General features: G+C 37.3%; 1 protein-coding gene across 1 annotated transcript in view; it reads right to left on the minus strand.

Annotated features, from left to right (window-relative positions):
- The window catches only part of STXBP5 (syntaxin binding protein 5), a 122,649-nt gene that overhangs the window by 72,317 nt on the left and 37,404 nt on the right, over window positions 1-12,928 (minus strand). Inside the window, exons 3-4 of the mRNA XM_031056239.1 lie at window positions 5,885-5,966; window positions 4,993-5,093 (exon numbers count right to left, since the gene is read on the minus strand). Coding sequence (XP_030912099.1) covers window positions 4,993-5,093; window positions 5,885-5,966 — 183 coding nt within the window. The remainder of the gene's footprint in view (window positions 1-4,992; window positions 5,094-5,884; window positions 5,967-12,928) is intronic.

Consider the following 12,928-nt stretch of genomic DNA (forward strand, 5'->3'; position numbering starts at 1 on the left):
CACACCTCAGATCAGCATCAAGTTTAACAGTTTCTGCATGGCAGGCATGAAGCCAGATCAGTTATGTATGTATGTATGTATGTATTGTATGTATCTCACAACATGCTCTCAGTATTTACTCTAATAAGATGTTTTAACTACATTTATTTCAGAGCTAGCCTAGTGAAATATTTATATTTACTACTGAGTTAAAGCGAGTTTGACATGAATCTTGCATTACTTGTTAACACACAACAATCTTGTGTTTAAGATACTTATACATGGATATGCAGATGGCAAAGGAAATAGACAGTGATCAACTGAAGTCATCTTAGAGATGTACAAAACCTGAGATACTGAGTTCACACACTGAATTATGCATTCTGAAAAGAGGTAGTATTTAGACACTTCTGCATGACAAGTCACACAAACAACTGTTCCACATCATTATGCATTTTTGTCCTGGCCCCTACACACTGCTTCCCACAGTGAAGGAACAGTGGCCAAGCATGACACTGCCTAACTCCTGTTTGGTAACTAGAACATAAAGCAGCTGCAAAACCTCCACAAATGCAGCAAAAAAAAAGGCTAAAAAACTTGAGCTTTTGATATCTGTCAGTAACTTCAGCTAACTGATTTGTTAGACATGTAAAACCTCACCAATTCCTGCTTCAGAAGACTTGCTTCAAATTATTAACCATCACTGTTACAAAAGGCAGTCAGGAGCTATGAATCCATGAATGGTCAGTTTGTTATCTACAGATTCTTTACTAATTTAATGATTCGAGAGAAAGCAGCATCTTTCAGGCCTGCTTTTAAAAAATGTTTTGCTCAAATCTAAGATTGATGTAAGCCACCCAAAGACATTTTCCACGTATCAGAAGAAAGCCTGTAATGGTAAAGAATTATATTAAAAAGAATCAGCTCTTTCACTACTCCCTGTTCTTAAACTTCATGAGTAGAAAAGCAAAAACTCACATCACTTTCCTGTCATATATTAGAGACTGCATTCTGAAATAATTTACAGATTTAAAACTCAAATTTTCAGGTAAGTTCACAAAATATTTAAACACACAACAGAAGCATTTGTAAACAAGCTAGTTCTTGGGTTTGCATCTTAAGATGTTTAAAACACCAGAAAGTGAGGCAACAAAATTCAATTACCAACAGGATAAACAAATATGAAATCTAGAAATTGTGTTGTTAGACATTGGGCCATAGTTCTTCCACATAACTAAAAGAAAGGAATTAAGCAGAGTTGTTAAAAGGCTGTGCTAGAAGACTATAGAATTAGTTAATGAAGTCCTAGCCTTATCACTTGATTATTTAATTATTTTTTAAACACACTTAGAGAACAGTTTTCAAGACTAAGAAAATCCTTTCATCTGAGTAACTGTTACAGTTAGCTTTCTATGCTAAAGACAACTTTCTAGATGAAATCTAAACCTTACATATAAAATAGTTATTTAGAAACAAAATCTGAATAAAAATTTGCCTGTGACAGTTTAAATTTCAACTCCTATTACATAGGACACAAATATAGCTTTTCTGCAATTTCAACACACTTCCAGATAAACCAAATCAGTTCAATAATTTTAAACCTTTGCCTCAACAGTCCTAGAGCAAATACTGATGCCACTACTATCATTGCTTCCATCATACAATGAGTTCCAAGATATCTAATCTCCCTTCACAAACTGACAAAGTATCATTAGACAAGACAGTTATAAGGCTGTGTTGTAGTGCACAAAATACTTCAAATAAGTCCTGTTTGAGAAGTTAGTTATCCTTATGAACAGATCTTAATCCCACAACATAAAGTACTTTAAATTTTTTATTAATTAGGTTTATAACAGCTTAATGACTTGAGAATGTAAAGGCTGAGGGAGCTGACTTCAGTCGTGGTATGGGTTGTGGTGCTGCATGCCTCTGCCATCCAGGACACCAATTTCTCTGATCTGAGAAATGCTCATTAAGCCCTGGCCTTGATGAACTGTACTTGGACTAAACTCCCCTTGAGCTTATCAGAAACCCTGTCTGTTCCCAGGAACTAACAGGTGTCTAATGAACATCTGCTTTTAAAAAACAGCCTTGGAATTTTTTATTTTTTTTAATGACAACACAAGTGGAATAATATTTTTGTTGCTGAACAGTCAAAGAAAGTTATCAACTCAAACTGGCCAGGATGGAAAATTACTACAACTGAAGCCCACTCTCTTGCTACCCTATAAACAGTGGTCCAAAGTGAGATGTTTTTGAGCTCCTGATTATACAAGGCTAATGTGTATTAAAGCCCATTGTCTAACAACCCTATAAACAGCAGCCCACAATGAGATCCCTTTGAGCTCTTGATTCCCAGAAGATAAGGGACTAATGTGTATGTCTCAAACACAGATAAGTGGATGGCTGTGGAGCCAGCCAAGGACTGTTATTACTAACAGACAAGAATTGCTGGTAAATCCAAGGACTATTGGTATTAACACACCATGAGAAAGAATAAGATTTGGCTGGAGAAGAGGGGGGTCAAGTGGAGATAGGGAGGCACTTTTCCTTTAGAAAGAGCACAACACAGTACAATGCAGGAATGAGTGGCAGGAAGTGGACATGGACTATAGGGTGGGATTAAAACCACGAAAGACCTCCAAAGCCCCCTGACACATTTCCAGAAAGGCCTGACAGAATGGACTGTGCATAATGAATTTACATCATTAACACTCTTCTCAATAAACTTAGTTGTATATAGCATAAAACTGACCAAAGAAAAGCCCATTTACTTCAAATTCATACAGCATATTGAAACTATTAGGTATAATGAATTACTAAGAACTTAGTAATTCATTACTAAGAATGAATTACTCAGAGTGTTATGAAGGCCCCTATTTAGAATTATTCAACAGTGAATTTTTTGCATTTCAAGTTCCAGTCAAAATATTTACCTGATAATGAAATTATATGTTATTTTATAAAGTTGTGTTTTATGAACTAGTCAAAAGAAAACAGAATATTTGAAAACATTTAACAGTCATCCACCATGACCTAATTGGCTATGACAAGGTACAGATCTGGCAATCTTAAGTGTTCTGGCTAACTTTATATGTTATTATAATAGATGTTTTAAAATTAAAATTGCTAGAAGAATAAGCCCTTGTCTCAAGCTATGCTTACACCACTCATGGTAACTGTGGTGCTCTTGTTACCTACCTTGGTAAGACAGGATTAGTAACTAAGTCGGCCACTAAAGCAACATCAGTGACCAAGACTCCTTTCTACCCCCACTCAACTCCCTCTGATGGATTTTGCTACTGACATCATTACATTTACAGAAAAAAAAGATAGTTTAAAACTTTCACTTTGTTTAACCAAAGATACAACACATCTAAAACTCTAAGCCAGCCTACAACAGATTTACACACAATCAGAATCAGATACCTCTTTTAGAGCATTAGTTAGAAGCCCATTTTTAAGTGTGGTTTCAGGATACAAATCCCACTTTTACACTGACACTTAAGTAGACACTATAAGTAAGAGAAAAGTCTAAAAAAAGGAAGGGAGAAGTAGAAATTTCAGTTTGGACACACTACTGTATCTCTTACATTTGGACAATCCTCATTAAATTAGTGGTTATAAATTGCATTTCCCTCCATTTGCCTTCTATGCTGCATAAAGGAACACTGCCACTCCTTTGGGGCAGAGAATTTGCACCAGTCAACAAAGCTTCCTGTTTTCTGTACAACAGTTCAGAATCACAGAATTGTCTGGGCCTGAAGGGGTCATTAAAGATCACCTAGTCCAACCCACTTCCTGTGGCCAGGGACATCTTTCAGTAGATAGTTGAGCAAAGCCCATCCAACCTCTTCTAGAACACTTCCAGGAATGAGGCACCCACTACTTTTCTGGGCAATCACTTAGAGTGTCTCATCACACTTACAATGAAGAAGTTCTTTCAATATCCAATCTAAACCTACCCTCTTTCACTTTGAAGTCATTACCCCTTGTCCTGTTCCTACAGGCCCTAGTCGGATTTTTATACACAGTGATCACAGAAACAATTTCAAAAGGGAATTAGAATCACTTAATCCTCTACACAAAGAAACCCCAGTAATCTGCATTTATGTTGTTCTTGATGAATTTGTTCATAACCTACTCTTTAAAACTACAAGGGTACCATTTCACCCACCCAACAGTTTGTTTAGCACTTGGCATGACACTACATTAGAAGATATTAGATAAGTATTTAACTTTTTCTATTGCTATCTATTACTTAAAATATATTATCTCCTGCCCTATTCAAAAGAAACACAAGTGACAGATTATTCTGTGTTCTTGCTAGTATCCTCTAAGCTCCCCAAGCAGTCCATCACTAATGCATACTGTTGAAAAGCAAACACAGCATTCCAGCTGAGACTTTACATATACTGGAAAAGAAGGAATACCTCCTAGAAGGGAAGGAGTAGTTGCTTTTAAAACAAAGGACCATGTTTTTCAGAAATTTACTCAACATTTAGAAATTTAATCTTAAATGTCTCTCTAGCTTGTTTAGAATTCTATTACTTGAGTATAAAATTTTTTAGTCAAAATACAATTGGTTTTCAGATACTCTGATACAAACAAGAGCTCTAACACTGTAGAATCTTGCTTTGCCATCAAGGGAGAAAAGATTCCAGGTAAAAAAATTGATCAGTTTTCCTGGTTGTCTTTTTGGTGCACACACTTTTGTTCCAAAATTCTTCTGAAGACATACATTCAAATTACTGTGCTCCTTCACCTTTTAAAGATATGAAAATTGATGTTCAACAATGCAACACAAAGTGATAGAAAAGGCATCTAAGTTTAGGTCACTAGTGTGTCTTATCCACAACTACTTTGGGGCCCAACAGATTGAAACTCAAACCCAGTGTAAGCCCAGTTTCAATTATGTACCAAGTAATGACTTGGACTGCATCAATCAGATCTGATCTTACAATAGCACTTGGCGTGGTGCTAAGGGACACAGCAACATTAACCAGTCCCTACCGTTCCCGGTTAAATTTGAGGGAATGAAGTATAGCCGGCCTCTTCTGGCGCAAGTTCCACAGGTGTAAGGTGTCATCAGCCAAGGCACTCACAAGAGCTCCCTAGGAGAACAAAAACATTTTAGTCAGCCTGTTTTCATAGCCCTAGAACAGTGTAGCATCACAGTGGAAATATATTACATATTTATTACCAGGATGAAAAAAAAAATATAAGCATGTGCATCAGCACCACAGCACAGCTAAGTTCTAAGTAGAAGGAATGAGATAAGTGATGTGATCACATATTCAGCTCACTCATATTTGGTTCAGTGCTATACTGAGAGGTGATGGGGAAGGAGCTTTTTCCAGTGTGTGCTCATCAGTTTCCTCATGCCCATCTCTGCAGAGAAATCAGGCAATGAACTGCTAATATCTGTGTGCTGACAAAGCTAGCGAGATCCCTCTAAAAACCTGTTCCTAGCTCAAGAACAGCACTGCTGTCAGATCTCAGCTGCTACATCCCTAAAAACACATATCTGAAACTGAGGCAACATTATTCAGTTCATGTCTAAGACAGTAACTTGATCAAAATAAAATTAACTACCTACTGAAACTGGTAGTACTGTTGAAAAAGTACTTCACCACTTCCAGAGATAACTTGCAATGTTCAAGGACATGAAAAGATATCCTAGTTCTTGCTTATACCAAAAGAGTACTTCAGCGACAAAGATTTTTTCAGGAGTTAGTCAAGCATTTTCCAAAACTAAAAAACTTAATTTATTTATAATTGTTATTATAGTTTGTTATTTGTGCTACACCATTTTTATCAGCTAATTTTAATGCTTGCCTAATGAAAAATTAAATAAAATGTGCTCCATTTCTTCTCCGAATTACACATAAATCATTTTACTTACCTCATTAATCAGGAACTGAAGTTGGATTACTGCAGCTCCACTGTCATGTTGACAGTAGCATTCAACTCCTGGCCGACCAAAGCTGGAATTAGTACCATTAAGGAATAATTGTTGCATGTAACAAACAAAACACACAGCATAACCAACACTTTCACTAATACCACATTCACACAGGCTAACATCCTGCTTCTAGCTAGTGCACTCAACATATCTAACCACACAGAGCTGAATAGTTACCAAAACAGTCATTTATAAATGCAACAAAGTAACACAAAAAATCAAAAGGCCTACCTTGAAATATAAAAAATCATATATAACTGCTTAACTTACAGATATTTAAGGGATTATTCATCACAAAGAACTTGATGAATGATGAAGGAGTTATTTTAACAATGTTAACTTTCAGGACTAGAATGAAAGGAAGTTAATCTAAATAAGCATCCTAAACAAATTATTGCATTTTTCAAATGCCAAGGATCTTTCTCTCCATTTAAATATTACTTAAGGATGAAAAGACCTGAAAAATGCAAGGTACATTAAAAAACATCTGCTGTGACAAAGATGAGATCAGTAGTCAAAATATGGAGGAGTCAATGGGAAATTATGTATAATGTAAATTTTCAGGATCTCTGTATCAAGACTTCCTGCATTCACACCAGTTATGAGATAGCAAAAGCTTGCTCATTTTCCCCCTCACACATAAATCAGTCCTATCCTCCCATAATGAACATTGCTGGAGGCTGCAGCAAAACAGATTCTTTCACTTCTCCATACTTAACTCATTTTTTAGTTGCAAACATTCTGTATTTTAAATGTGGTTCTGATACAAAATTAAGTTCTCCAATGTCTAGGAGATTTAGCAGAAATAAGAGAGGAATTAAGCAAACTGGTCAGTATTTCACCATCATTGTATGCCCAGGGTTTCTGGACTATAATTTGTCAGTGCTGAACACTTCTTGTTTTAAAGAAACACCTTAGCATTCAGAAGAAAAGAAATTATTCTGAAGCTTTATGGAAAACAGGGACTATATGTACAATTTTTTCTCTCAGTATATGCTAAAAATTAATAAAAGAGTACAATTCTCACCCATTCTGCAAGCTTTCCATTTACTGAGAAATTGCTGAACAAAACCTAAGTGGATAATATGTGCATTCTTAAAAAACATGTGCATTCACTCTACAGACAGTTGAGAGGCTGAAAAGACTATTAGGCTGCATGCAAATCAAAACTCAAGCACATCTCCTGCTCAGCCTCTAAGCTGGTAAAATAAAAAAGTACAACAGCAGGGAGAAGTCTGCTTTAATGCACTGCTATATTTTAACCTGTAAACTTGAATCACATTCTTCTAGACTAATAAATCTGCATAACATCCAGCTAAGTGGTGAGATACACACTAGACAGATGTTGAATAATCCACCAAACTTAATACCAGCTTTCTTCCCCAAACAGAATTAGTAATTTAATTTTGTTCTGCCATGGAAGAACTTAAAGAGTCAGCGAGCCTCACCTGGTTTTTTGCTTTTATTTTACATTTTACAAACATAAGTTTTCTTACAAAGAAGTTGTCTGTATTCTAGTCACAGTTTATGGCTTAAAAACCAAAAAGTGGAGGGGGTGTTGTCCCCATAAACAATGCCTTCCTACACAAAGTCACAATACTTTTAATGTAAAGTTGTTGCTTTTACATTATCTATGGATTGACTGCACAAATTGCCAGACTGAAAAAACCCACAAGAAATAAGATAAGTTTCAGAGCTGATTGCCTTTGGCCTTGTTTATGCATCTGCATTCCCTTGATTTAATAATTATTTGCACAAGTAGACAAAAACTATTTTCAAATGTGAAATTCAAATGCTTACAGGAATTGAATTTTAAAACTTGTTTATCTCCAGTGACACAGGTAGTTTTCTAATAAAAGAATTTCCCAGCTCCTCCCTGGAACATTTTCCAACATAATTAAATGCAAACCTTGTTTGCAAACCTGGAGTTTATTTGGAATTAAGACTCTACAGCTACCTTGCTTCAAAATAAGAGGAATATGACCCAGAAAAACATAAGTCCATAGACTGCTCAAGTTACTTCTTCTTTCAAATTCTATTCCTCAGATGCTTTCTGCAAGCACTTCTGATGCTAATATTTCTGGAAGCACTGTTATAACTAGTCAGTAAAAATTTCATTATTAAGAATATTTCAATGTTTCCTTAAACAAAAAATTCTTCCACATTTTCCAGGAATCAGTAAATATACAGTACTGGGAGTAAGATTACAGAAGTTTTAAATATTCAGAGCAAATCTCTCTTTGACAAATTAGTGGAAATCTCACATCCAGATGTGAAAATCCTTTGGCCTCTTCTATAGTGGTCACCATCATGAAAGAAAAAAAAAATAGTCCTAGCATCTAGTCTTATTTAGTTCCTTTACTCAAGGATTATGTCATCTTCACTTTTTCACCTAGTAGCTAAAATTATTCTTCTCATCTCAAATTAATATCATCCTCCTAACCAGCATTAATCTTCTTTTCTAAAGCAATGCAAAGCCTCCCCGTTTTGCGGGGTATGCTGAATTGAAAAAGCACGTCACAAAGGCTGACTGCAGAAGGATAATACATGCCTGCTTCAGTACATGTGAAGCATTTCTCAACCACACAAAACAGGCAGCAGCCCAGGGAATGCAGTTTGCCCAAACCCGCTGCACTTGTGTATGTGCTTTAGGCAAGAGAGCTCACTGTACTAAGCAGTGATCAGCTACTACATTGTCGTTCCCAAAACAGGCAAAAATTATAATGAATAATGACAGGATGAGCAAAGCATTTTAATTTTGTAGACAAGAAAAACTCTTTGCCAAAGACCATGGGTAGCTCTAGAGGAAATACTCTGCTCTGAGCAGTTTTCTAATCAAAGACCCATCCCTGCTTTTTCAATTCAGAGCAGCTCATTCTGCTACTCCTGCTTCATACCCAATTCAAAATATTAAGGAATTGAATAAATTAACAGCTTCTAAACTGTACCTTTGAATATTGCTTCCATGTTCCCCACTGCCATTTGGAAATTAACCTTAGAAAACACTAGCATTTCAGTGTCTTCACTGCATATGTTTTGAGAAAACAAGAAAAAACAGCTGTGCCTGAGAGAAGAAAAAGAGAACATGCTCATGTCCTAGCATTAGTGCTCATTTTCACAACTGCTAGAAGTGCAGGTAATACACAAGGAAATCACAGCATGGCCTTAATTTAATATCACATAAGACTAAATTCACTTTAATTTATGAGAAAAAGCAACATTTCCTAAAGGTAGTTTATGAAACAAGCTTCAGACCTAAGCTTACACTTCAAGCATTTCTTTTAGCAATATGCAAGTTGTCTCCTCAAAATACTCTTTTTTAAAGTAATCACTATTATTTATAGGTTAGCTACATAGTAGCAATGTGGTGCACATCTGCCTTTAGAAATCACATTTGAAAGTAAAAATTAATTCCAGAATGTTTATGAAAGTCAGAGAAGACCAGTTTTTTTGGGTTTTTTTTGTTGTTTTTTTTTACTTTAGTTACTTTAAGTAGACCTAGGGACTACTAGGGACAACTTCTTCACCTGTGGTTGACCCATCTGTAGCTATCAATTCAACCCTTAGCACAAGGCAGTCATCAAAAAATTGTAGATTTAGATTTTAAAAGACCTCTAAGTTAATCAAGTCCAACCTTTGACCAATCACCACCTTATCAACTAGAGTACAGAACTAAGTGCCATGTCCAGTCTTTTCCTGAACCATCCTCCAGGGATGGTGACTCCATCACCTCCCTGGGAAGCCCATTCCAATGTTTAACAACCTTTTCCATGACAGAATTTCTCCTGGTATCAAAACTAAACCTCCCCTGGCACATCTTGAGGCTATGTTCTCTTGTCCTGTCATCAGTTGCCTGGGAAAAGAGGCTGACCCCCACCTGGCTACAGCCTCCTTCCAGGCATGTTGTAGACAATGGTAGGGTCTCCTAGGTCCCTGAGCCTCCTTTTCTCCAGGTTAAACACTCCCAGCTCCCTCAGCTGCTCCCCGTATCACTTGAGGACAAGTCCTTCTCTGGACACACTCCAGCACCTCAATGCCCTTCTTGTAGTGAGGGGCCCAGCACTAGAGGTGTGACCTCATCAGTGCTGGGTACAGGGGGACAATCCCTGCCCTGGTCCTGCTGGCCACACTGCTGCTGATACAGGCCAGGGTGCTATTGGCCCTCCTGGCCACCTGGGCACACATTGGCTGATGTTCAGTTGGCTGCCAAAAAGCACCCCCAGGTCGTTTTCCATTGGACAGCTTTCCAGACACTTTTCCCCAATCCTTCAGCGTTGCACGGGGCTGTTGTGATTGAAGTGCAAGCCCCTGCACTTGGTCTTGTTGAACCTCATAGCACTGGCCTCAGTACATCCATCCAGCCTGTCCAGATCCCTCTGCAGAGCCTTCCCATCCTCCGCCAGATCAGCATTCCCATCCAACTTAGTATCACCTGTGAACTTACTGAGAGTGCACTTGATCCCTTCATCCAGATCACAAATAAAGGTGAACTGGGCCCAACACTGGGCCCTGAGCACTTGTGACTGAACATCAACTGGATATGACACCATTCACCAACACCCTCTAGTCTGGCCATTCAGGCAGTTTTTTAACCCAACAAAGAGTACACCTGTCCAACCCATGGGCAACCAGTTTCACCAGAAGTATGCTGTGGGAAACAGTCAAAGACTTTACTAAAGTCCAGGTAGACACCATCCACAGCTTGCCTCTCATGCATGTCACCCAGTGTCCTAAACCAGGCTGGCTGGGCCTGACCCCTTGGCTCTTCTGTAAGTGCCATGTGATCACACTCAAGATAATCTGTTCCAGAACCTTCCTGGACAGCAAGGTCAGGCTAACAGGCCTGTAGATCCACAGATCCTTCTTCTGGCCCTTTTTGTGGATGGACACCACATTGGCCAACCTCCAGTTGACTTTCCTGGGTAGCCTGATGATATATGATGGAGAGCAGCTGTGTGAGCTCTTCCACCAGCTCCCTCAGCACACTTGGATGAATCCCATCCAGTCCCATAGACTTATGAGTGCCTAAATGGCTCAGCAGGTCACTAACTACTTCATCCTGGATTACAGAGGGTCTATTTTGCTTCCTGTCCCTGTCTTTCAGCTCAGGAAGCTGGTTATCCTGAGGTATACACACACATTTATAATTTTAAATTATTTTCCAAACTCTCACCACACAGATATTGGCATCTTTATTTATTACACTGTGATAAAAACTCTTGGTAATACAGAAAATACAGACTAGGTATCAGAGTTGCTACTGTTACAATAGCTCACAAGTATTAAGACAAATCTGAAGATGTAGCAGTTTTTAATATTCATTCCTAGATACTTCTCAAAACTATAGCTGTAACGCCTACCAGTACTTCAACACTTGAAAATTTTGACAAAAAAAATCATTGGCTAGAGAAAGACACGAACCACTGATTTGAATTGTATACAAAACACTAAAACCAGCAGATGACTCAATGTATTCTTATGTATAGCACTCCAGGAGTGCATGATGTACCTGCATATTTTACTACAGTAATGTATGTGTAGCAGTTTTCCACTTAATCAGACCCTGAATAATTAAAAAAAAAATTAAAATGCACCACTGTATCTCATCAAATCTAAAGATTACTATTACTTTCACATACATAATCTACAGCCATCTCAAAGAACAATCTGTCAAGACACAGTTATTTAGCAAGAGAGATTTATTCAAAAAGTCAGAAAGTACTACAATCAAATACTGTCTAGAAAATACACTTTGACCTTTCAGATCCATGTACTACCAAACAAGATAACATATAATTTGTCCTATTGTGAGCGCAATAACAGGTACAACATTTAAAAAATGGATGTTAGATCCCATTACAAATATCATAGTAGTTTAACAGGGTATAGCAAACTACTATTGCTGTTTGCTATTGCAGCTTTAGAACTTGCAGTGAAGTGGTGACTAAACAACTGGCTGGAAGTTGAATTTCTCAACTTCCAAATCAGCTACCAATAATGTTCATTCCTACATAAGTACAGATCAGCTTCCTTAAGTATTGACTTTGTTTATAGAACAATGCTCAGCTCCTTTAAACATCAGAAGCTGAATGATTCCATGTTAGCTTGCAAAGAAAATAGTCTCAGACTGATCAAGTAAAAAGGAGCTCTGTTTTGAAAAATACCAGTCTACAGATCTCAGCAAAAGTTTATTAAGTGGTTTTTGTATAAAGGTAGTTGTAGCAATTTTAAATCACAAACCTACCCTTTTTTGCCTCAATTTGCATGAGTTTATTTTAAAATTAAACAATGCCTGAACTAGTTTTCATGTACACTGATAGGGAACAGATAGGGAGCAGTAACTACAATCCACTTTTGTAAAAACAACAGACAGGGGTCAAAGCACTTCTTAAACGTCAAAGTTGTTTACATAAATGTGCACAAATACATTTCCCAAGCAGCTATAAAAAGTGCCAGCAAATTTTCTGTAAAGGCTGTATTTGGTAGAGTTTTCTCAGAGCTGCTAGCGAGAGGCAATCGTTCATTGGAACAAGATGTAATCGAGCAGTACAAATGCAAACAGGATTAAAAAAACCCAAAAAACCATGATTTAAAATTAAACAAGAAACAAGATTGGTTTTAATGATAAGTTTCTATATACAAAATCAACAGATGGCAAAGCATGCTATTAAATGAAGAGGTAAAAACATCAATTTAGATCAAAAAGGAAAAAAACTAAAAAGGCTATAGGCTTTCCTTGATTTTACTCACTTTGCTTTCTGACACAGGTTGTACTCCTTTAGTGTAAGACCTCTATTTCAGCACTAACAACACAAAGATGACTAATCCACTACTTTTTCTGGGTGGGATGGAAGAGAAGAACAGCAGAACACAAGGGTAGGAAATTCTTACAAATACTGGTTTCTACAACTACACAAGATGCAGTGAAATGGGTGGTAACTGCTAATTCAGTAAAGTTTTTCGAAAGGCTGCATATGTAAGAGT

Source organism: Geospiza fortis, unplaced genomic scaffold (genome assembly GCF_000277835.1).
Source record: "Geospiza fortis unplaced genomic scaffold, GeoFor_1.0 scaffold162, whole genome shotgun sequence".
Taxonomy (NCBI): Eukaryota; Metazoa; Chordata; class Aves; order Passeriformes; family Thraupidae; genus Geospiza; species Geospiza fortis.